The sequence below is a fragment of the Pezoporus occidentalis genome, unplaced genomic scaffold, assembly GCF_034315485.1.
Source record: "Pezoporus occidentalis ecotype Australia unplaced genomic scaffold, CSIRO_AGI_Poc_V1 ctg371, whole genome shotgun sequence".
In the NCBI taxonomy this organism is placed as follows: Eukaryota; Metazoa; Chordata; class Aves; order Psittaciformes; family Psittacidae; genus Pezoporus; species Pezoporus occidentalis.
In genome coordinates this window covers 49,424-72,189 of record NW_026915693.1, presented here as the reverse complement: position 1 = coordinate 72,189, position 22,766 = coordinate 49,424, and the positions used below count along the sequence as shown (strand labels likewise).

The 22,766-nt window shown below is 57.4% G+C and overlaps 3 protein-coding genes across 5 annotated transcripts; 2 read left to right on the top strand and 1 right to left on the bottom strand.

Moving 5' to 3' along the window:
• Positions 1–700: 700 nt before the first annotated feature.
• CCDC71 (coiled-coil domain containing 71) lies at positions 701–10,284 on the bottom strand. 3 transcript variants are annotated; one of them, XM_062631688.1, is made up of 3 exons: positions 10,188–10,238; positions 8,092–8,164; positions 701–7,992 (listed from the first exon to the last, which is right to left on the bottom strand). In XM_062631688.1, the coding sequence occupies exon 3, from the start codon at positions 7,929–7,931 to the stop codon at positions 6,747–6,749; it is 1,185 nt and encodes a 394-aa protein (XP_062487672.1). In that variant the 5' UTR covers positions 7,932–7,992; positions 8,092–8,164; positions 10,188–10,238; the 3' UTR covers positions 701–6,746. The 3 variants fall into 3 exon arrangements, with proteins under 3 accessions (XP_062487672.1, XP_062487670.1, XP_062487671.1); XM_062631686.1 differs by lacking the exon at positions 8,092–8,164 and having other exon boundaries at positions 10,188–10,284; XM_062631687.1 differs by lacking the exon at positions 10,188–10,238 and having other exon boundaries at positions 8,092–10,126.
• Positions 10,285–10,366: 82 nt separating this feature from the next.
• Positions 10,367–14,197, top strand: LOC134170360 (uncharacterized). The gene is made up of 5 exons (XM_062631684.1): positions 10,367–10,612; positions 10,692–11,077; positions 11,618–11,778; positions 12,132–12,264; positions 13,584–14,197. The coding sequence occupies exons 1-5, from the start codon at positions 10,465–10,467 to the stop codon at positions 13,788–13,790; spliced, it is 1,035 nt and encodes a 344-aa protein (XP_062487668.1). The 5' UTR covers positions 10,367–10,464; the 3' UTR covers positions 13,791–14,197.
• A 483-nt stretch (positions 14,198–14,680) lies between these two features.
• KLHDC8B (kelch domain containing 8B) lies at positions 14,681–18,800 on the top strand. Its single transcript, XM_062631683.1, has 6 exons — positions 14,681–14,740; positions 15,353–15,823; positions 16,577–16,741; positions 16,905–17,129; positions 17,345–17,446; positions 18,169–18,800. Exons 2-6 carry the CDS (start codon positions 15,451–15,453, stop codon positions 18,363–18,365), a joined length of 1,062 nt encoding a protein of 353 aa, XP_062487667.1. The 5' UTR covers positions 14,681–14,740; positions 15,353–15,450; the 3' UTR covers positions 18,366–18,800.
• Positions 18,801–22,766: the final 3,966 nt, after the last annotated feature.

The following is a 22,766-nucleotide window of genomic DNA, read 5'->3' as shown; positions in this document are numbered from 1 at the left end:
ATCCCAGGGATGAACTTGTGGGAGATGGCGTGCCTGAGGGCAGCTGTGCTGGTCGATGTGCCAGCGGCTCGGCTGCAGCCCCTGTCACCAGCATCCTTGTCACCAGTGCTTCAAAGCTGCTGAGCATCCCCCAGCCCCTGCTCCACAACCCTCAGCAGAGCTCCCGAGCTCCTGGGGCAGTGTCTCAGGCTCAGCCAGCGCCGCTTGGAACGACATCAGTGCTCCCAGCGGGCAGCCGGCGCTTCCCTGCACATCCTGCAGTGCCTGCAGAGCCGCTTTAACCGCTTCCCTTCCCGAGCCCCGGCACCGGCGCCACCGTCCCAGCACTGTTAGTGCCGGGTCAGCGCACCGACGGCTCACACCGGATCCGGATCACCACGGGGGAACAATGGCTCCTCTGTTGAATTCGCCAGTCCCAGCATCCCGGCTGGAGAACGGGATCCAGAGCGAAGTCAGTGGGTGGGCAGGAACTAACCTGGAATGCGGATTTATGCCAGTTTAAACCAGTTCAGCACTAGGAGCACTTCCCATCCCAAGCCAGGCATTCCTTAGCGGGGCTTGGGTACCCCAAACCACTCGGGGGGGGGGGGGGGGAGCTGGGGAGAAGAGGCAGTGGTGGCCTGCAGCTGAGCACACCCCACATGGGAGATGGCATTCCATGGAGCTCCCGGGAGCCCAAAGAAAAGCTGGACACGCTGGGTGGTTGTGAGCACCATTTTACTGAGGGGCTGGCCACCTGCTGGGACTTCAGATCAAAAAGTTCACTTCATTTAAGAGAAAAGAAAAAGACAGTCTGTTTCTTGTCCCATTCCCTCCAAAGAGTGGAATAATACTGTCTTCTCACTAAACAATGCCATTCCAAACTATACAACACGGAGCATGGAGCAGCCCCGCCTCAGACTCAACATTAAATAGTACTATAGCTTCGGCAACATTCTACACCAACAACTGAGAACAGGGAAAAGTTCACTCGAGAACAAGATGGTCACTTGTTGGAGATCCACCACGTAACAGTCTGCTCCTCGCCCTCCCACAGGCTGCAGGTGCTGCTCCATGGGTGTCACCCAGGATCCCGGAATGCCAGAGGATGCCTCAAGCGTGCCGGCGGCACCGGTCCCGGCCTGAGCAGGTCGTGAAGGAGGCTCTCTTAGAGATGAAGGTTGGTAGAAATGAGGGTGAGGGATCTGGCAGTGCCCATCCAGAGCGGCTGCTGTGGCTCTGCTTGGGAAGTGCTGCTCCTTGGGAATGCTGCACCGGGAACCAGGAGGAGGCAACGGCATCACACGCTGCGAGTCCCCACCACAACACCAATGCTCATCCCATCCCATCCCGGGCAGGATGGTGGAGCAGGGGAGGTATTTTGCAGCACCTTCTCTTCACAACAGCACCACGTGCCTGCGCAGGTGTGTGGCAATCACCGGACTCTCACAGGGAGGGAAAGGGTGAATTAAGACAAGGAGAGCCCCAGCTGATAATAAGGCTTTTAAGGGACTCCCCAGGGCAAGGTTTAATCGTCCCCCCCCAGGGGAAGGTGTTTGGGATGCTCACCAGAGAAGTGCTACCCCCAAGAGGGTGTCCCAGGGGTACAGGTCTGCATCTCTCACCTTCCCCACGGCCACGCCAGTAGGGCCAGTCTATGTGACCGATGAAGGACAGAAGCCAAGGGTTGGCAGGGGGCACCTGCCTCAAAAGGGCACCCCCAGAGCCTGTGTAGTGCTGCCAGGCAGGGCAGGACAGGCTCCTGCAGCAGGTGGAATGGAGGCAGGGCTATGGCACACTGCAGACCTGGCTCCTGTTTGCACATCTCCTGCTGTGGCAGAAGCAGAAGCTGCTGGTGTCTTTGGTTTTCCTGGATCCCAGCTTCTCGCTTTGCCACATCTCCCTGGTGTTCCTAAGCGAAGAGAGGGGTCTGGCCTTAGCACCATGGCTTTGGAGGCAGCAGCTGGCCGAGCTGCCAGTGTTACACATCCAGACACCCCTTCACTCAACACCCCACTCATCACCCCTTCACTCAGCACCCTGCCCTAGTGGTGGCTGTCCTAGCTTCTGGGGGCAGATCTCTGCTCCGCCAGCCGGCGAGGCCCCTGGCACCTTCCCAACAGCAGGAATGGGCTGCAAGAAGAGGGAAACACGATCTTGCTGCTCTCTATGAGTCTGAACACGAGGGCCTGGGAGCAGCCTGCCCTGCTGCCCTCTCCAGGGGTGGTGCCAGCCTATCCAGTGCCCAAAGCCAAGCGCTGCACCACTGTCAGGAAGGTGTGAGGTGCCCCAGAAGAGCTGAGGCCACCTCAGCTCATGGTAGACTGTCCCCATCTGACCATGGCAGCAAACGGGACAGAGGTGCTTTCAGGAGTGAAGCAGGAACTGTGGATTTCACACCAACCTGCCTGAGCAGGAAGTGCTCCACATAGCCCAGCACAACCCTATCAACCATGCTTAAAACAAGGACCCTCCCATCCTCAGCTCCTGGGAAGCTGAGACGCAAACCTGGTCTGCATCCCCACACATCCCTTGTGCTATGGCCAAAGGCCCAGCTCCCACATAGTGCAGGGAACTTGGACCCAAAGTGATAGAACAACTGGAGTGGCTGCACCTCCACCATGCTGGCAAGGTCTGGCCATGAACACAGCACAAGTCAACTGGAAGGGCCCAAGTTCTGTCCACAAGCCCAAAACCCAAAGCCCTCCAGACACAGCAGGAGCTGGGAGTCTTCCACCAGCTCCACTGGTGGAGAAGAGCTGCTGGTGTATGAGGGGAGCACAACTCCTCCCCCTCGCACTGGAACACCACTATTGGGCTACAAACCAGGAATAACAAAATAATCCCTTCTTATTTTGCAGAAAAGTGTTTAAGGAATTCTGTACAAGCTGGCTCTGGAGGTGGGGGGAACCAACCAGTCTGGAAGCAGCAGCAGCACCACACTGCCTGGTTCGCAGGGAAGAGGCCAAGGAGAAACTTCTCCAAGTCCAAGCGGTGGCAGATGGTGAAACATGATCAGAGTGGACATGAGCTTCAGAACGTTGCTACCAATTAACAATGTGATTTCAAGTGGTATCCGATGTCAGCTTCCCCTCCAGCGCCTGCGGGGCGAGCTGCTCTCCCCACGGACATCTGAGGCACGCAGGAAGCTTCAGGACCTTGTCTGGTCGAGGCAAAGCACAAACTCGTGGTTCTTGGCAGCTGAATAAAAGGAAAAACGATTCCCAAAACCATCAGTTGGATGAGCAGCCCTTTGACCGCTGGCTGAAGCGCTTCTGGAAATGACGGTGGCACAAATCCATGCAGTGAGAGCATTCCTAAGAGAGCCTCCAAAGCTCTCTCAGCTGTCACAGTGCCCAGGAACAGCACAGGCCAGGTTAGGCACTTGGATGAATTCAAAGTGACTAATACAGAAACAGGTCTGAACAATCTGCACGCAGCAGAGACCACAGCACCCCAGGCAACGCGTTTCTGTGTGTCCTGCCCTGCTGCACAGGGTCCTGGAAGGCAAGTCTGCTGTCACAGGGTAACATGGGGTGGAAGGGATTGCTCTGGCTAGACCAGTCTTAAGCAGCCTCTTGCACATCGGTGTTGAAGGTCCAGGACTCCAGGAGCACCCAGACCATGCCATGAGATGAAGGACCCTGGAGCCAACCACTGACAGGCTGCAGGCACACATCTGCCTGCACTGGACAGGCAGCAGTTGATGTCATTGGTGCCAGGGGCTGTAATGCCCCTCTGAATAACAAGCTGCAATCAGAGAATCACAGACTGGTTTGGGTTGGGAGGAACTTAAAGCTCATCCAGTCCCAACCCCTGCCATGGGACACCTTCCATTAGAAGAATCTAGAATCTAGACTGGAATCCTTCCAGCCAAGTTCCCAAGTTACCTGCAAGGGGAAAGAGGAGGCATGAGGAGGACAGAGCATCGAGCTCTAGTGCTGCCCAGTAGCACAGGGCCCTGCAGCCTGTTAAAAGATATGCAGAAGGGCTGACAGAGACTGGACTGGTGATGGTCAAGTCCTGGAGCACTGCATGGTCTGCTCGCTTCCCTTACAGCAGCCTCAGTGGCACAGAAGTGTTTCTAATACTCATCTCTCCCTGTGGAGCAGAACACCTCTTGCTGCTGGCCTGGGAAGGACATTACCACCAAGCATTTGCAGAACTGAGCTCAGTGCTGGGAAAGGCATGGAAGCACTAAGGCAAGATGTTCTGTTGGATGTGTTAAGCAACAGCACAAGCCAAGTCCCTGCCTGGCAAAAGCCCAAGCTGTGAAAGGCAAGAGGTGATGGAGGAGAGTGGGGAGGCAGGCAGCAGTGCAGCTAGGGGAAGAGACAGCACGAAGAGGAGGGATATGGCCTCATGTGCTCAGCTTCAGGCTCAGGCTGGAGGAAAAGCTCAACCCGAATCAGCCTAGTTGATGCAGGATTGTTTTCCCACCAGAGGTTGGGCTGGGATGTCTGTGCTGCATGAAGAGGCTCCAGAGGCAGCTCTCGGTGTCCTTATAAGGGGCTGGGAAGAGGGAAGCTGCTGAGCAGCCTGTGAGGCAGCGATACCACAGGCAGGAGCTCAGAGCACTCCTCAGGAACAGCCAAAAAGAGAAACCGCAGTGCAAGACTTCCAGACCTGGCGTTTGGGAGCGTGGGAATAAGAAAGGTCTGAAGGAGTGGGAGCAAAAGGGACAAAGCAATTTTTGGCTGGTTAACAGTGACAGAAGGTCCCTGTTCATCCAGCACCACGTCAGGACACGGAACTCTCTGCCAGGGCGTTTCAAACCACAGAAGTAAATATTTTCTCCTTGTCCGCAGCCAACCAGCGGCATTCACAGGTCAGTCCCAACCACTGCAAGTGATGAGCTCTGACAGCAACGCAGCACAACCACACAGAGCCCGAGCATGGGATTCAGGGCCTGAAATCAGACCCCGAGGGAGAACCTCCACCCTGGTGTACCTGGGGGAGGAGGGAGAACCCTGGCTCTGCCTTGGGACACTCATCCACCTCCTCTCTCCTCTCTGTGCCAAGGTTTTCCTCTCTGAGCTGGGGATCAGACACTGACCCCTTTTACAAAGCACTGAAATGCAGCCAGGTGCTAGGGAGAGGTTGGAACGTGAGGAGCTGAGGCTTCCCAGGGGAGCTCATCCCTTCAGCCAATGTCCACAGAGATTACTGGATCAGATAACTGGTATTTGGAGCTGGTGAGTGGATTACTGGCCCCCTGCTGCAGAGCCTGGCCTGATGCTGCCTCCTCTCTCCGAGCCACCAGGTTCTGCTTCAGCAACCTCCCAACACAGATCATCTCACTAGAGACAGTCCCTCCCAGGTGACAGTGACAGCACCTACTGCTCCAATGTGATGTTCCTCCTAGAGCTCGCAGATCCCTCCCTGCGGAGAGCAGACCCAACCTCTGCCAGCGCGCAGCCTGTGTTCACATGATACAGCATCCGATGGCACCCCACAGCACCCGACTGCATCCCATAGCATGCCCCCGGCGCAGGAGGTTCCACAGTTCCTCCTGGGGATGCGCAGAGTCCGTGCTCCGGGAGCTTTCACACCTGGCACACACCTTCTCACAACATCCCAGATGGCACAGCAAAGCTGCCACCCGTCACAACACGGTGCTGATCTCCCCTCCTACTGCTTCACCCCCACAAACCGACAGAGAGAAACAATCTGTTTAAGTGCTGGCATCAATTCTGTCAAATCTTTTGCTTTTCTGCTTTGATTCAGGCTCAAGCATCCCACTGAGCCCTGGGAACAGCAGGATGTAGCTAATACATTCAAACGCAGCCTGTGCCTTCCCTACCTAGAACCTGCTCCTGAAACATCCAGCAACAACAATGCAGTCACAAGGTGAGCAGGACACGACACAATTCCTGCTCACAGCTCCAGTCCTTCAGCTCTGACAGTTACAGTTCATGTTCTATGGCTGCACTCAGGCTGCAGGAGAGCAGAACAACACTGGTGCTGAGGAGGAATCGCTCTTTGGAGGCAAACCCCTACCATGAGTTCAGAGCTTCTGCTACGAACAAACACAAGAGGCACCTAGAGAACTGCAGGCAACAGCCCCATAACACTCCCCCCCTATGCAGAGGTAATACCAAAACCGTAATTAAAACTACAGTCAATGATGAGCTGGTAATTCTCCAAATTGCTTGGCATTTCTGGAGGCAAACAAGTGGCTACAGCTCTGCCTGCCTCTGAGCTGCTCAGCAGAGCCCAGAACAAGCTGTCACAACACTGGATCAACAGAGAAATCCTGGCACCTTCCAACAAAACACTGGCTGAAGGGAAACAAAAGCTATCAAACCCAATCCCAGAGGGATGGAGGGAGTGCATCTTCCCACAGCTCCAGGGCCATGTGCACACATATGGATATATAGATATATAGATAATAAAGTTATAAAATTTGACCAAAATAAACCCAGTAAATGTACAGCTTGAAAAAAGAGCAATATCACAGTGCATCAATGTCATGAGAAAGTCCCGTGTCCTCCCCCTGCACGAGAGCTCAGCCTGCCATGTCCTGAGGTGGGAAGCGAGCCCTCGGACCTGCTGGGCTTGTGTCACTATCCCCAATGGGTCCTTGTGCTTCTGCAGTCAGCTCTGCAGAGCAGATGAGGCAGGAGCAGCACGGGAACAGGCTGATCTGTCTGCAGGTCAGTTAACAGGTCACCCCCAGGCACGAGAGCTCCAGTCTCCAACCTCTCCATACTCTGATGCTGGGCTCGTATTTACTTACTTACAAAAGGAGAAAGTGACAAAGACCCTCAGGGGACACTGTGAGCGTGAGACAAGGGCTGAATTCGGATCACAGGGGACAGGTTGACCCTAAGAATCTTCTGTGCTCTCCTCCTCATTTCCTCATCAGAGGAAGAGTTGCCCACCTTGATGGCCCGGAATTTCAGCAGGTTCAAAGTGCTCTGAGCTCGGCGAGGTTTGTTTCGGGCAGAAATGGTATTTGCTTTTTTCTTCTGTGGCGCTTCCCTCGCCTCTGTGGCTCTTCTCTTCTTCTGCCCAGTGCCTTCCCGGTAGGTGCTGTTGTCCTTCCACTCTGTTTTCCCCACCAGAGCTTCCTTATCTTTGATTTTCAAGGTCTTGGCCTGCGGTGTTGCAGCGCAGCCCTGGGACGAGCTGCCAGTGACTCTCCCGTTGAGGACTCCCGAGGCTTTGCAAGCGTTGCTCTCCTGCAGCACTCCACCCTTTGGTCCCTTCAGGAGATTTAAAGCCAGGGTGGCAGAATCCGGTGCTTTCTTTACCAAGCGCTTGTAGCCCTTACCCTTGGTTAGTTTGGCTGCTTTGCCTGAAGGAAACTTCCCTGGGGCACTCGAAGCCTTGAGGAGTTTAAGATCCGAGGGCGAGATCCCAAGACGCCCTCGGGTGTACTTGGACTCCAAACAGGACGCGGTGGCTTTCAGCGGCACCAGAGCTTCCAGAACCACCGACAGTCTCATGGCTGGATACACATCAGGATACATGTTTGTAGGGAAGCCCACTGCTGCAGCCTTGGATGTGCTGGATTTTGTCTGCTTCAAGGAGCTCAAGAGGAGATTTGTGGAATCCCCTTTCGGGACAGGTTGAGTGGAGACTTTCAGAGAGTTCACTGGCACGCTGGTGGGCTCAGCAGGCACCTTTGCCATGGCCGTGGTGTTTCTGGTTGGACTCTTAGTAGTGCTGGCACAGTGCTGGGGACTGCTCTCTTTTGTCTGAGTCGGTGTGTCCGCTGTGCACGAGCTGTATCCGTACACATCCTTACTCCTCAGAATGGTGGGCTGGTAGCCCTCCTCCTTCAGGCTCTGAATGAAGGCCACCAGCTGGGTTTCTGTGTTCGAGAGGTCCTTGGACATGGGGTTGAAGACTCGAAGGGCTTCCTCCAGCACTTTCTGTCCTGCAGAGGAAATTCTTGACCAGGAATGGACAGCTTTTTCTTCCACATTGTTCACTGCAATATTCATGGCATTAGGCAACCGGGAGCTTTGGAAAGGTCTAAATTACTGGGAAAACAACTCTTGAGACCTCAAAAGGAGAGAGAAGATAGTTAGCTCACAACAACTGAAATCAGCTCGTGGTTTTAAGCAGGGACCTGAAACTGTTAAGCCAGGTATGGCTACTCACAGACATCAGGTCAGATTCTAGGCATCACCCACATTAGAAGCATCATCAAGAAAATCCTGTCACTGATTTCTCTCTGGAGGAAAACCAAACCATCCTGAATATATCCTCAACCCTAAACCAGGATCTCAGGCAATCCCATCCAACCCAGAGCAGGATAAAGGGTTCCAATGGTTAATGCAGTAAACTCTGCAGCTTGCTCCCACTTTGAGCTTGACACACCCCAGCTCTGAGTAACCAGATATCATTTTCCTTTGGTAAAGCAGCCCTGAGAACTGAACCCTCACTGAGAACACCACGATGGAGCCATCCCAATGCTAACAAGCCTGAGCACCTCAAATCTATCCTGGCATCACATTCAGTTTTCCAGCTTCCTAATAGATTCTGCTCACAAATTGATTCTGAGTCCCTGCCAAAGCTGCAGCATCCTCCTGGAGACCTGACAGGAGGGCTGGAGGCTCTTTCAGCTGCGCTTTGTCGATGCCAAAGGCTGTGGTGAGGCAACACCGCTCCTTGCTGCTCTCTTGTTTGAACAACGGTCTGCAACTCGCTGTCCCAGCAAACTGGTGTTGATCCAGGGGCACTCACTGCCAAGGGAGCAGGAAGCAGGAAACTCAAGCAGGGCCGTGAGAAGGAAACACACATCACCAGGGCCAAGTGTACAATGGCCTGAGGGAAAACACTGGGATCACGCTCAGGGCACTGCACAGCTGCCTGCCTGGGGAAAAAGAGCTGGTTATTGGTTCAAATATACAATAGGCACTGAAGAGGAGGCCAGAGAGGCACCCAGGAGGACTCTGATCCTCTCACAAAAAGCTGGTGGCCTCACCAGCTCCACTGAAGTTATAAAACCTTCAGTTTCAAGGATACCTCTGAAAATAACAAGGATTTGGTGAAAACCTCTTTTTAGGGAAACAGGGAAGGTGTCAGAGACACTATGAGAGAGGGCACTGTGCAGGCAACAAAGCTGTGATGGAAAAGTTAGTGCCTAAGCAGAGAAAGGAATGAATCATATCCAGTGCTCTTCACGGACCTCCGGGAATACCGGCCCCGGAGCGGCCGCCAGCGGCACAGGCAAGGAAGGGTCAGAAGCCAAAGGAGCGGCAGAAGGGGAAGCACAGGTCAGCAGTGGGTAAGAGCTTCCACATGACACGCTAATCCCAGTCAAGTGCTCTGTGGACGTCACAGGGATTTGGAGGAGGATAACGCAGGGAATCTCCCACGGCAGAAGGCAGACAGGCAGGGAACCAACGGAGCCACGGCCGGTGTCACAGCCAAAGGTGAGATTTGCCACCTCCCCAGGGAACAGGCAAAGCCAGCAGGGTGTAAAGCTTAATCCTGATCTGGTAGAGAGGGAGAAGCACAAGGAACAACGGGCTGCAGAACGGATCTTCTTCAGGAGCAGCTGGACACCGTAAGGGACCCTCAGATGTTGGACACAGCGGCTGTGACACCCACGGGGACAGGACCCCTCAGCATCAATCCGCTTGGACGTGTTTTGTGCAGCCCAAGCTGCAGCTGGAGCGAAGCTGCCCACGGGCAGGCTCAGCCCCGATGTCCACCCAACACCGAGAGCCCTCACCTGAGCCACTACCAGAAGGACATGCCCTGGTGGAGCGCCACGGGGCCACTGCCCCACGGTGCCAGCGCGGGGTTAAGGCCCGGCTGTGCGGGCACGGAGCTCTAGGGACGGGCCCCGCGGTGACTCCCACGGTGCTCCGGGCTGGGGCAGCCTGGGGGCACGCGGGGAACCAGCCGCTCCCCATGACCCGCTCCCGGCGGAGGCGATGCTCGTTCCCGAGCGCCTGTCCCGCACGCCCCCATCCCCAGGCCCGGTCCGGACGAGCCGCCGGTAGCACCGAGGCCGGAGGAGCCGCGGCGGGGGTCGAGCCGCGCTGCTCGGTGCTGCGGGGACGTGCTTGGTGCACACAGCGGGTGCGGCCCGCGCCAGCTGCGGCCGGGGGGTGAGGTGAGGAGGGGAGGAGGAGGCGGGGGCCGGGGCGGGGCTCCGCGGCTCCGCCCCCAGCTCCCGGGGCCGCCGGCTCGGCAGCGCCCCCGCCCGGGAGCACGGGGCCCGGGCACCGCCGGCCTCAACCTACCGGCCGCCGCCAGACCCGCCGCTGCGCCGCGACCGCCGCTCCAACATGGCCGCCCGCGGAGCGCCGGAACCACCGCCCCCTTCCGCTTCCGCGCACCGGGGACACGCCCCCTCAGTGTCCATGGTAACGGCGGTCACGCGCCGGTGGCCGGCGGGGGTCCGTCCCCGCCCCGCCCCGGGCCGGCAGGGGGCGCTGGCGGGAGGAAGAGGCGCGGGCGGAAGTGGCTCCGTTTCCAGGTAACGGCGGCGTGGCCGGTGCCGGTGCCGGTGCCGGGGAGATGAGCAGCGGATCTGGCCGGCGGCTGGTGCTTCACGTGGATCTCAACAACACGGTGGTGGTGGCGGACACGGTGTCGGGGCAGGGCCCGCGGTCGGCCCTCAACAGCTTCCTCAGCACCGTCACCTGGGGCCGCGCCGGCGCCGCCGGTGAGCACCGCGGAACCGGGGCTTGTGAGAACCGGGGATCGAGAAGCGGCTGAGCCCCCCCCCCCCCCTTCTCTTGCAGGCGAGTGGCAGTGGGTAAGTGACCGCCCGTCCCTTCGCCCGCCGTGCCCCGGTGCCCTCAGCTACTACAGCCACCACGGCCGGGACCCCGCGTTCACGGAGAGGGGCTCGGGCCGGCGCTTCCGCAGCCTCCACGCCCGCCACCTGCAGCTGCTGGAGTGGCCGGGCCGGCCGCACGAGGTGCTCTCGGTGCAGGGGGACCCCAGCAAGCGCTACCACCTCCTGCTCCCCGCCTTCCTCCGCCTGCTGGATGCCCTGCACCGGGACGGGCGGGCCTTCGCTGTCATCTTCAGGACGTTCGGCACTGACCTGCCCCGCGCCCTCCGCGCTGTCAGCTGTGCCCTGGAGGGGCAGCACCCCCAGTTCCCTGCGCTGCGGGACGTGGCGGTGAGTGGTACCCGAGGGCTGGTGAGGGATCCCTGTGCTGGGATGCTCTGCTGACACTTGGCTGGCTTTGCTGTTTAAAACACCAGGGAGGGGACGCAGCAGCTTCTTGAGATGGAGCTGTTAGCAGCAGGAAGCACGTGTGTGTATGGATCCTGCTGGGAAAGGTCTCCCCTTGGGGTATCCCAAGTTGGATAGAGCATCCCTTCTCTTGGAGAGGTAGGCTGCTGCAGTGGAGCTGATCACAGCCATGCTCTCCCCCTGGCAGCACACCAGCAGGAATGCTGGGAGCAAGCTTGGGAAGCTGCCTCAGTTGTTCACTGGAGTATTCTTAGGGAATAGAGATTGAAACATGGGCAGTGTGCAGTAAAATCATTCCCTCCCATCCCAAGGGAGACAAGTTTTGGTTGGGGGGTTCCACACTTCCTGTTGTTTTGTCCCCAGCAGCATCCTCCCATGCTGTGCTGGTGGAGAGCCTCCAATGCACCAACCAACTTGTCTGCTTTGGCAACCTTTCCTCTCCCACTCTCTGTGGTCCTGCAGCTCCCTGTGGACCTCACCCCTGGGCAGATACGCTGCAGCAAGCGGGAGGTGGTGCTGACAAGGGGAGCAGAGCGCCTGACTACCCAGGAGGATGCAAGAAAGCTTTACAACTACTTCAGCTCCTTTGAGGGAATTGGCGGCTTCCAAGACCACTTTGACTGGTGAGAAACAGGGCACTAAGGTTTCTTCTCTCCTGTGATTCTCGGGGCTTCTCCTGCTCTGGGATAGCTCTGAGTTTTGAGGTCTTTACACCTTGTGGGCCCTATCACTTGTATGCTCCCTGCTTTGCCTGTTGGCAGCCTGATGGGGCTCTCATAATCTTTCCTCAGGCCTCAGTTTACCTCCTGCTTTTCTCCAGACACACCCTGATTTGTCACCTCGCTGCAAAATGTCCCTTTCCCAGGAAGCAGGAGCAGGCAGAGGGACAGGATGGTCTCTATTGTTGTACCTGACCTGCCTTTACCAGGTTCCCCTCTCCCTCCCTGACTGCTCCTTGTCCTGCTCGCTGTTTCAGGTGGGCCAAAAATCAGTTCTCCTCCCAGGGTGGGAAACCCCTATGGATTGACCCCCATGATCCCAGCGTTCACCACATCTTCATCGATGACAACATCCGGCTGGACGATGCCGACACCATTGTTAATCCCCAGGTAGGGCTGAAGGTCCCTCCAGTGCCTCCTGCCTGCGCTGAGGGGTGTCCCGGTGAGCCTGAACCCCTGTTTCCATCCGGAAGGTGACAGTGCTGGCGGGGAATGGAAGGGGGAATGCTCAGCAGCATTTGCCAGGCAGCAGGGAGAGGTGAGGAATGGGATGCTCATCAGATATTCTGGAGAGTCAGCCTTGTTCAGCCTGGAGAAGAGAAGGCTCCTTAAGGGGAGACCTTAGAGCAGCTCCAACTGCCTAAAGGGGCTACAAGAAACCTGGAGAGGGGCTTTGGACAAGGGCCTGTAGGGACAGGTCAAGGGGAATGGCTTTAACCTGACAGAGGGGAGATTTAGATGAGCTCTTAGGCAGAAGCTCTTCCCAGTGAAGGTGCTGAAGCGCTGGCACAGGGGGCCCAGAGAAGCTGTGGCTGCCCCATCCCTGGCAGTGTTCAAGGCCAGGTTGGACACAGGGGCTTGAAGCAAGCTGCTCTAGTGGAAAGTGTCCCTGCCCGTGGCAGAGGGTTGGAACGGGATGAGCTTTAAGGTCTCTTCCAACACAAACCAGTCTGTCATTCTGTGATTCCACAAAAGCTCTCCCAGCTCATGGATCTGTAGCTGGTGGCAGGAGCTGTCACTGCCTGGGGCAGCCCTGTCGGGAACAGGCTTTGGTCTGTGCTGTACCTGTTTCCAGACAATTACTGCGGGTGGCTCTGCTGCAAGTCTGAGGCCCCTGTACACAGCAGCATGTCTGCAATGGCTGAGCATAGCTCACACAGCTCCACTTGCAGCATTCCAGCCTCAGGCTGATTCCCTGATCAAGGAGTTCCTGCTTTCACCATCTGCAGCTAGCACAGCAGGTCAGTGAGGCTGCTCAGCTTGTCTCAGAGCAGCCATGCAGCCATCACAGGGCTCCCCTCGCACCAGATCAGACAGGTAGGATGAAGCTGCGGTGGCAGCAGACCTTGCTGGGTCTGGGTGACACCCAAGGCCTTTGCAGCCAGGATTGTCAGGTTGGACACCAGCTTCCCCTCATCACCAGCTCTTCAGGGCTGTCCCTGTGTCAGTGACGGTGACAGAGCAACACTGGGAGGAAATAGATTGTCAGGTGGCCTTAGGGAGAGCCATGGTAAAGATCAGAATGTGAATTCCAGTGCAAGAGATCAAAGAAAGAGCTGTGGGTAGAGCTTCTCCTGGGGTCGGCTGCTCCACAAGAGCTGTTTTCTTCCAGCTGCGTGGTGTGGTCTGTTCCATAGGGAAGCACAGCCCTGGCACTGCTGCCCATGGAGGGTGCAGGTGCCTCTGTGAGCTGCTGTCTCCCATTGCAGGTGTTCTCGGAGCGGGGCAGCCACAGCCCCCGGCGCGTTCCCACCTCAGAGCTGTACGACGTTTGCCTGGTGCAGACCGACCTGCTGCAGGCCATTGCTGACCAGGACTATTTCCTGCGCTGCGTGAGGAGGTGCGAGGAGAACTACGACCGTTACCTGGCCTGCAGGGAGGAGGACACCCAGAGCCAGCAGTGGGATGGACGGTGATGCCTCCTCAAAGGGGCGAGGGGCTCTGGACTTGGAACACCACCTGCTTCCTGCTGGGCATAGGCAAAGTGCGGAGCTGGGCTCTTCGAGCTCTCCCCATTCCCGTGTGTGATGTACCCACATCTTCCTACCAGAAGCCTCCATGCCTGAGCACGAGCATCCTGGGAGCTTGTGTGATGGGATCCCTGGAGGAAACGCCTCTCCTTTCCTTGGCAGGGCCATCCCACCATGGGTGCAACACAGACATCCATGCAGCATTCACACCTCTATTTCCACTGCTGCGCCTGTGCCTGGTGCGGGGTGGTGTTGCCATCAGCACACCCGAGTGCTGTGGTGTCCTCCCCAGCAGAGCCATCCAGGCCCTGTCCCTTCTGCTTGTTTTTAAAGCAAACCTTTTTAGCTCGTTACTGGTGTGAGTTTCCTGCTTGGCCTCAGCTGTGCCTGTGCTTGTGGGTGGGAAGTGCCTTTCCTGGTGTCTTCATTCACGGGGCTCAGTCGAGTAGGGACAAAAGTGACCATAGAGGGTTTGGGCCCTTCCTGATGCCACAGAGACCCCAGTAAGGACGTGCTCAGAGTGGGACCAAGCTCATGCTCCATCCCTGGAGGTGGTGGCAGGCAGAGGGTCCTCTTCAGGAGGGGACGGCGACTCCGTGAGCCCGGTGCTGGGGTGGCACCGGCCGGCACCGCGGGGTGTGTGCGGCTCCTCAGGCGCACGGCAGAGCGGCAGCACCCCGGGAGGGTCGGGCGGCGGCGGGGGGGGCCGGGGCGGGCGCGGCACCGCCTCCACCGGCAGCGGGCGGGAGCGGAGCGGGCGGCGGCGCGGAGCGGCTCGGAGCGGAGCGGCGGGGAGAGCAGCGGAGCGGGCAGGAGGTGAGAGTGGCCGCGGTCCCTGAGCCGCTCCCGGCGGCGGGCACGGGGGTGCGACGGGAGCCGCGGACAGCAGCCGTCCGGTGGGTGCGGGATGCGCAGCGGGAGGGTCGGGGGATCCGGGCTGTGCAGCAGGAGCCCCGCGGAGCCGGAGCACTGGGGGATAAGGGCCATGCACAGGGAGCCCCGGGGAGCAGGAGCTCCGGTGGGTGCAGGCTGTGCACCGGGAACCCCGGGGAGATGGAGACCGCGGTGCAGGAACCTCGGGGAGCAGGAGCCCCGGTGGGTGCAGGCTGTGCACTGGAGCACTGTGCACTGGGGAGATGGAGACCGGGATTCAGGAACCTGAGAGAGCAGGGGCTCAGGGAATGGGAGCCCTGGTTAGTGCAGGCAGGGAGCCTCGGGGAGCTGAGGCGCGGGAGCCTCGGTGGTTGCAGGGAGGGAACCTCGAGAAGCAGGAGACTCGGTGGGTGCAGGCAGGCATCTCAGGGGAGACGTGGTGGGTGCAGGTAGGGAGCTCTAGGGAGCAGGAGCCAAAAGGGGACAGGCAGGGAGCCCCAGGGTGCAGGAGCCCAGAGGTGACAAGCAAGGAGCCCCAAGAAGCATGGATCTGTCACATCACCGGTTGAGCTGTCTCACCGGGGCTGGGGGGATCCGTGGGTGCCTGTGTGCTGACTTGGGTGCTCTCCCCACAGGAGCAGGGTGGGCAGACCCGGGCCGGGGCTGAGCCGGGCCGGATGGGCGGCACGGCAAGGCCAGGGCCCGGGGACCCCCGGTGCGGCTGATCCGGCCCATGGCGGCGGGCGCGGGCGCCTTTGCGTGGGCCACGTTCCCCTCCATGCCCACCCGGCGCGTGTACTGCAGCGCAGCGCACCGCGACGGGCAGCTCTTCGTGCTGGGCGGCTGCGGCGGCAGCGGCAGGGCCCTGGGCACTGTTGAGCTGCTTGACCTGACCGCACAGCGCTGGACCACGCTCCCACCACTGCCCACGCCAAGGGCTGGTGCTGCTGCCCTCGCCCTGGGCAAGCAGATCCTGGTGGTGGGTGGTGTGGATGCAGCGCAGAGCCCCCTCGCCTCCGTTGAGGGCTACCACGTGGATGAGGGCAAGTGGGAGAAGAAGGCGGCGCTGGCGCAGCCCTCCATGGGCATCTCAGCTGTGCAGAGAGGTGAGGGATGGGGCTCGGATACAGCTGTCTGGAGAGGTGGGGATGCAGGCGTCAGGGATGCTCGGGTACGATTTGGATCCTGCTGCTGCTTGGGGTGCACTACGAGGCTTTCACCCAGCAATAAACTTGCCACTTAATGGCAGGGTTATGCTCCTGCCTCGGCTGCCCTGGTGCAGGAGGTGATGTGGAGCATCTCCAGCCATAGGAGCCTGCCCCAGCTGCACTGGCTGGAGAGCAGGCCAAGCACCCTGCTTCAGCCTGGCTCAGTGTTCTGTGCATTGCACACACTGTGAATCCTGCCTAAACTTTGCTGAGCGCAGCCTGGGAGCCGGGGTTGGTGTTCATATGCAGTGCCCATGTCTGCTCCCTGGCTGGGGATGCTGTGAGCAGGGTGGGCAGGGCAGAGGGGACGGCAGGGCAGCGGTGGGCTGCGGAGCAGGATTTGGCAGCATGGCTGTGTTGCCATGGTGTCTCCAGGGAGATGGTACTGCCGAGAATAATTAGAGCCGATGGCCTTGTGCTCTGCTCTTCTCTGATGGATGGGGCACAGAGAGGAGCAGGAGGGTCCCAGTGGGGTCAGGGCATTGCTGGGGTCAGGTCTGACTGCACTCACTATTTCCTGGCCACCCCAAAGCAGCAGCCAGCCATGGCGCTCAGCAGCGCCCATGCTGCCTGCACTGGAGGGCACAGGGGGGCACACAGCCCCATGGTGCTGCCTATAGCCCCGCACCCTCACTGTCACCTCTTTTGCAGATGGGACCATCTACGCCTTGGGGGGAATGGGGGCAGACACCTCTCCCCAGGCACTGGTCCGAGCCTATGAGCCGGCGAAGGACCACTGGCAGCCCCTGCCCTCCATGCCCACCCCCTGCTACGGGGCCTCCGCCTTCCTGCAGGGCAACAAGATCTTTGTTCTGGGTAGGTGTCCCCCGTGTCCCTCCACTGCCTCCCTGGAGCAGGAGGTGACCTGGTGCACCCCAGGGTGCCTCTGTGCTGCCCTCCCATCCCTGCACTGCATCCAGTGGTCCCATCCTGCTCAATGGTGCCAGCTCGGGGCAGTGGCAGCAGCATCTGTGCGCAGGGGGCCGGCAGGGCAAGCTGCCTGTCACTGCCTTCGAGGCCTTCGACCTGGAGACGAGGAGCTGGACGCGGTACCCCAGTGTGCCGAGCCGCCGTGCCTTTGCTGCCTGCGCCATGGCCGATGGCGTCGTCTTCAGCCTGGGCGGGCTGCAGCAGCCGGGGCCACACAACTTCTATTCCCGTCCACACTTTGTCAACACCGTGGAAGTGTTTGATCCTGCGCAGGGTGAGCTGGGTGGGGGAATCCCTGTGGTTCTGGGTGCCTCCATGCGTCTTGGTGAGGGGTGTCCATGCCCAAGGGATGTGGTTCATTGGGGATTTGAGCATCAGCCTCTGCATCCATAAAGAGTTGTACCCTGTGCTCCCTGATCCAGGGGTGTCCTGGCGTCGGTGTGCAGAGAGGAGCCCCAGTGGGTGATGCTCACACCCTCTCGCCCTCAGGTGCATGGAGCAAGCCGAGCCGTGGTATCCGCATGAGGGAGAAGAGAGCCGACTTCGTGGCTGGCTGCCTGGGAGGAAGAGTGGTGGCTGTGGGTGGCCTCGGTAATGCCAGGCACAGGCGCGTGGCCATGTTCCCATCCCTGCCCTTTGCGGCACATCGGTTACCTTCATGGGCAGGTTGGCTGTGCATACCATGGGGGTATTGCAACACCCTCTGCATCGTGTCCCTCCTGTGCCCCCCAATGCTGGGTGTTGCTACACAGTCTGCCTGCACTGAGCTGATGGCCCTGCTCGTGTGCAGTTTACCATGCTCACACAGCTCATACCAGCTCAGCCCCACTGCACAGGGCTGCAGCACTGCATCCCTCTCCTGAGAGCTGGGGAAAGGTTAGTGCTGTCAGTCAGCAGCAGGGTGCAGCAAGAGGGAGCCTGGTGCCAGCCACAGCATCCCTACTGAGCGCTGCCAGACCCATCCAGAGCCGGACCTCCTGCTGCAGGGGCAGGAGGAGGTGATGGGGAAGACAAGTGGTGCTGGCTGGATCCCTGCGGCATGGCATTGCTCTGAGCACTGCCATAGCAGGAGCTGCCCTCCCTTATCCCCCGGGGCAGAGCCAGCAGTACAGCATCGTTGCCAGCAGCAATCCTGTTGGAAATGCTGCTAATCCTCTTGTGCCCTTGCTAATTGCCTTTGGAATCACAGAGCCCACACAGCCCAGGTCTCAGGGGCTCTGCCTGAGGCATCAAGAGGCATGTGAAGGATGAAAGGCAGAGCCAGGGGTGCGGGTTATGGCTGGGGGGCGCTGATGCCATTCTGTGTTCCACAGGGAACCAGTCCTGCCCGCTGGACTCGGTGGAAGGGTTCAGCCCCTCGCAGAAGAAGTGGGAGCCACTGCCACCCATGCCCACGGGCCGCTGCTCCTGCTCCAGCTGCCCGGCGCCCAGCCTGCTCTTCGTCATCGGTGGGGTGGCTCAGGGCCCCAGCGGGGCCGTCGAGGCTCTGTGCCTGCGTGAGGCACCCTGAGCTGGGCCCTGGGGACCAGCCCTGGCCAAGCACCAAGTGCCTGAAGACGGGGACAGGGTGTGTACCGGTGCGTATGAGTGACCTGGCTCCGGAGTGTCATCGTCCCATGGCACCGGGCACCAGAGCAGCCGTGGTGTCTCTCTGTGCCATGGAATCACCTCTGGCCTCCTGCAGTGCTGTGGCAATGGAGCCTGGGGTTAACGCCTGCCTAGTGGGAGGGCTGTGGCTGGTGGCACAGAGGGAGCAGCAGTGGTAGGACGGTCGCTGGTCATGCTGCCCCCGTCCGTGCCGCGGCATGTCCCTGCCGTGTGTGTAGCAGTAAGTGCTGTGTCGTCGTAGACCCAGTCGATGTCTCATGTAGCACAGAGGTGCCCTGTAGCTCAGTGCCTAGGAGGTGATGTAGCACCTCAAATAAATGAAACACGTGGAGTTTTACCCTGCTGGAGTTGTGTCGTCCTGGGTATCCTGCTGCAGGCAGGGATATGTTGCAGTCTGTCAGGGAAGCATCCTCCAAAGGGACCTTGTGCTGTGCGGCAGGGATGGCTCTTGCTCTTTTCCGCACTGCCAGGGTGAGTGGAGCAATGTGATGCAGGGATCCAGCCCTCCTTTTGGAAAGCAAGAGCTGAGCAATGTCTGTACTGCCTTGGTACAGCCTTGCTCCTGCTTGGCCTCTCCTGTGGGTGAAGGGGCTGCAGGGGGTGAAGGCAACAGCAGGAGAAAGGCTTTGTCAGAGCGAGCAAGGCTGCAAGAGAGAGCAGGGAATGGTGAGGGCTGCCAGGATGATGAGAAATAAGATGAGATGCTGAATGATGACAGGGCTCTTGAACCCCATCCAGCATCACAGCCCTGTCCCAAAGGAGACAGGGAGAGCTGATCCAGCTGTGTCCAGCTCGCCTGGAACGCTGCATCTCTTGCTTCCGGCATCAGGAAGGGAAAGTAAGCTCTGTACCAGTGGTGTCTGTGGTTGATATTTGGGCGTGCACAGTGAGGCCAATGGCGGGTGCCCCCCAGTTTGCAAGTGCTTTCCTGAACCTTGTTGGTTTTGGCTCCACGCAGAGAAGGATTCGATCTTTCACTGATAGAACATTAGAAAGATCTCACAGGTCTGAGTAAATACCAAGTGTGGATGCCTGACCTTTTGGAGAAGACATCTGGTGTGATCCTGAAGAGGCTAGCAGGGCCAGAGGGACAGGAGGCTGAATCCCAGTGTGGTGTGGCACATCCAGCACACTTGCCACAGAAAAATGGACTCAGAGATCAATGTGATCAGACCAAAGCCCTTTAGTACAAAGCGTTTATCCTTTGTATACTGTTGTCTGCCTCTGCTTACAATGGCTTGCTGTATTATAATTGGATACCTATTCTTGTAACACACAACAACTACGGCTACATATACAATAGCTTAGTATATTATGCTTGGATACGTATTCTTGCAGCACACAGCAACTAGTATACAATTCATTGAATAAGCATATAGGAACTTAACCTTTAAAACTTGCTAACAGTTCACTACTTTGTATCTTAGCACATTCATTTTTCTTCTTACCTTGCTTGCACTGTTACTTTTGCTTCTTTACCCACATCCTCCTTCATTCTTGGTTCATGTTGAACTCCACGTAGGCACTTGCTGACTTGGGAACGTGGCCATCCTTCGCTAAAAATCCATCCACACACACTGCTGGGGCAGGCTGTGACATGTGAGGGGAAAGTCAGAAAGGATTCAGAGAAGAGCATCCACAAGAGGGTTTTGGTGTTGTTGCCCCATCATCTCTGCTGCCCACCCAAGGGCAGTAATCACCAGGTCTGTCCCAGTGTGTTGCATGGCCTTTTGCCAGCATTCTGGGAAGAACATCCTGGGATACCTGGACTGACAGTACCTCAGCTGAAGCCATCCTTGCATCCGCCTCTGGAGTTGCCATAGAAACCACCGCTGTGCCAGAGCCAGCATCAACAGGGAGCCCCGAATTAGTGATTGAGCCGTACTCAGCAGCAGGATGTGCTGGCAGACGGAGGTCAGTAGCTCACTCTGTGCCAGGGGCCGGACAGGGGGACCCCTCCTCTAAACATGATTTGTCTCCAGCCTTCGCCTATGAACACTGTAGCAGAACCCCATTTTCACAGTGTACCCTGACCTGTGCTCAGCCCTGCTCGGCTCTTCCTTCCTGGGGTCCTGGGAGGTGACAGACCCCTTGGTGCCACCTCGGTACCTCTCTCCTCAGCATGCCAGCCCTTTCCAGAAGCCACCGAGGCACATAACTTCAGTCCCACCAAAACTTTCATCATGGGGGATCCTGAATCACAGAGCTGTGTGGAAATGCTGACCTGATTAATAAGCTTTTCCCACAGGAGCATTGCACAGACGGGATAAATCAGACGCTGAGTCACCACCAAACTGACACCCCTGCATGCCAACTTCACTGCTTGCCCTGCTGCTCACCGGGTGCTCGGGGCTGCTTTATCCAAATCCAAGGCACTGATGGGTGTAAAGAGGTGGGAGATGCTGGAGGGGGTATCTGCGGCTTGAGAGCCTCTTGCCATTGGGTGTTTCCAGTTGATGGTCCCTACCCCGCAAGGGGTTTATCCCTTTCTCAGCAGCCTCTTGCCTCGTGCACATGATTGCCTGGCACATTGAGCCATGGCAGTGCTGTTTGGCTGAACAGAAATCCATGACTTCTCCTAAAAGTGTGGATTTCTCCTTCTTTTCTACTTCCACTTTTGGACACAGAACCAGGATCCCATCCAAATGAGGGGAAAAGAGCAACCAGGATCATGGCCAAGGACATCTTGGGATGGATGGAGCAATCTTCAGGCAAAGAAATGATGTTTCTGACCACCCTTGGACACTGACACGTTATTAACTGAATTGCTCCTGTGAATTTCTAATGAAATGCATTACAAAGAGAAAAAGAATTGAGGAACACAGCCCATATATTGCTGCCTATCTCTTGGCAGCTTCTGCTAATTCTTACTAAATGAAAGGCTTCAGGTATCTGGCCACACTCCCTAGCAGTAGCAGCACAGTCTGTTACTTCAGATATAAGGAGAGCCACGAGCCAGCGCCTGGCAACATGGCTAATCTCCCCGGAGCGTGTTATGGATGGGGGGACTGGCACTGGAGGTAGCTGTCAGACCTATAATTAAACCAATGTGTTTCCTCATAGGAATGTCTTTCCATTGTCAGCAGAACTATACAAACCTCATTTATCATACTCCACAAACCAGGAAGCTCCTGCCACACCAGAAATAGGAATAGCTCGGTGTAATAGCCTAAAATAACGTGCTGAGCCTTATCGCTGGTGTGCAAAGCACTAGCAAATCCTTTCCTAAGGGCAGTGGAAGTACTGTAAACAGCCGCAGGGCACTACGGTCTCTTCTGAAGGGAGTTGTGGGCCAACTTTCCAATTAGGAGCAATAAAATGGTGGCAAACAGCCATTTACGATGCAGTGCTCTATAGGTTCTGGGTGCACAGCAAGAGCCTTGGCAGCAGCACCGGCAGCAGTTCAGGAGCAGAACAAGGGTCTGTTTACTCAAGAAGCACAATAAACATCAATGTTCCCATCAGCACAGCTCCCTGGGGGAGCATTCGCCTTCCAGCCCACGGCTGCCTTGGACAACCTGGCCGTTATCCATTCCCTGAAGCAGAGACAAGATCCAGGCTGTGATTCCCTGCTCCGGTCTTAGCAAACCAACCTGTTAGAGGTGCGTCGTGCAGCTGAGAGTTAACAAGCCGCTGGGATAAATCCCAGCTCTTTATAGCAGCCTTCGCGCTGCAGCGACAAGCAAAACCAATGCAGCCAAGTCACTCCGAGAAGTTTGTTATGGGTAAAGGTCCAGAATGATTTGATTTTTTTGGTGGTAAAAGCTTTATTCCTGCAGGATTTGATGGGGAAACCAGATACATACATCAAGAAAGCCATTATTTTGACACCTCTGAGCTCCAGGCTCCCTTTAATACTAAAGCCAAAGGAGCATAAAGGGGAATGTGAGTAGTCCTTCAATCTACCCATGAATTTATATCGACATTATTTCTATATACTCTACTTCATAAGGTGCTGTATTAGAACCAGCAACCAAGCATTTCATCTAGTTTTGGGATTGTTTTGAACTAAAGGATTAAAAAAGCAGGCAAGTAAACATGCTCGTTTTCCATTCCTGAAGATGTAGGATACAAGAGCACAAGGGAAAGATTCCATATTTGAGAAACTTTCTCCACAGAGTGTTTAGAGGATGGGTTATTTCTGTCATACTTCTAATGGATGAAATTAAATCGTTCTGTCTCTGTAAGAGGTGTTTACATGAGAGACCACACAAGCCTCTGGACGTGAAGTAAATGAGGTCCACGGCCACCAGGCTGAAGTACCTAAAGGGGTTACAGGAAACCTGGAGAGGGGCTTTGGACA

What these genes read in the sequence shown, in the direction of transcription:
- CCDC71 (XM_062631686.1), bottom strand. Translation starts at nt 7,931, where the DNA reads ATGAATATTGCAGTGAACAATGTGGAAGAAAAAGCTGTCCATTCCTGG.
- LOC134170360 (XM_062631684.1), top strand. Translation starts at nt 10,465, where the DNA reads ATGAGCAGCGGATCTGGCCGGCGGCTGGTGCTTCACGTGGATCTCAAC. An exon ending in TTCCAAGACCACTTTGACTG is followed by an intron (nt 11,779 to 12,131) that starts GTGAGAAACAGG and finishes TCGCTGTTTCAG; the next exon opens with GTGGGCCAAAAATCAGTTCT. An exon ending in ACACCATTGTTAATCCCCAG is followed by an intron (nt 12,265 to 13,583) that starts GTAGGGCTGAAG and finishes CTCCCATTGCAG; the next exon opens with GTGTTCTCGGAGCGGGGCAG.
- KLHDC8B (XM_062631683.1), top strand. Translation starts at nt 15,451, where the DNA reads ATGGCGGCGGGCGCGGGCGCCTTTGCGTGGGCCACGTTCCCCTCCATG. An exon ending in CATCTCAGCTGTGCAGAGAG is followed by an intron (nt 15,824 to 16,576) that starts GTGAGGGATGGG and finishes CCTCTTTTGCAG; the next exon opens with ATGGGACCATCTACGCCTTG. An exon ending in CAACAAGATCTTTGTTCTGG is followed by an intron (nt 16,742 to 16,904) that starts GTAGGTGTCCCC and finishes ATCTGTGCGCAG; the next exon opens with GGGGCCGGCAGGGCAAGCTG.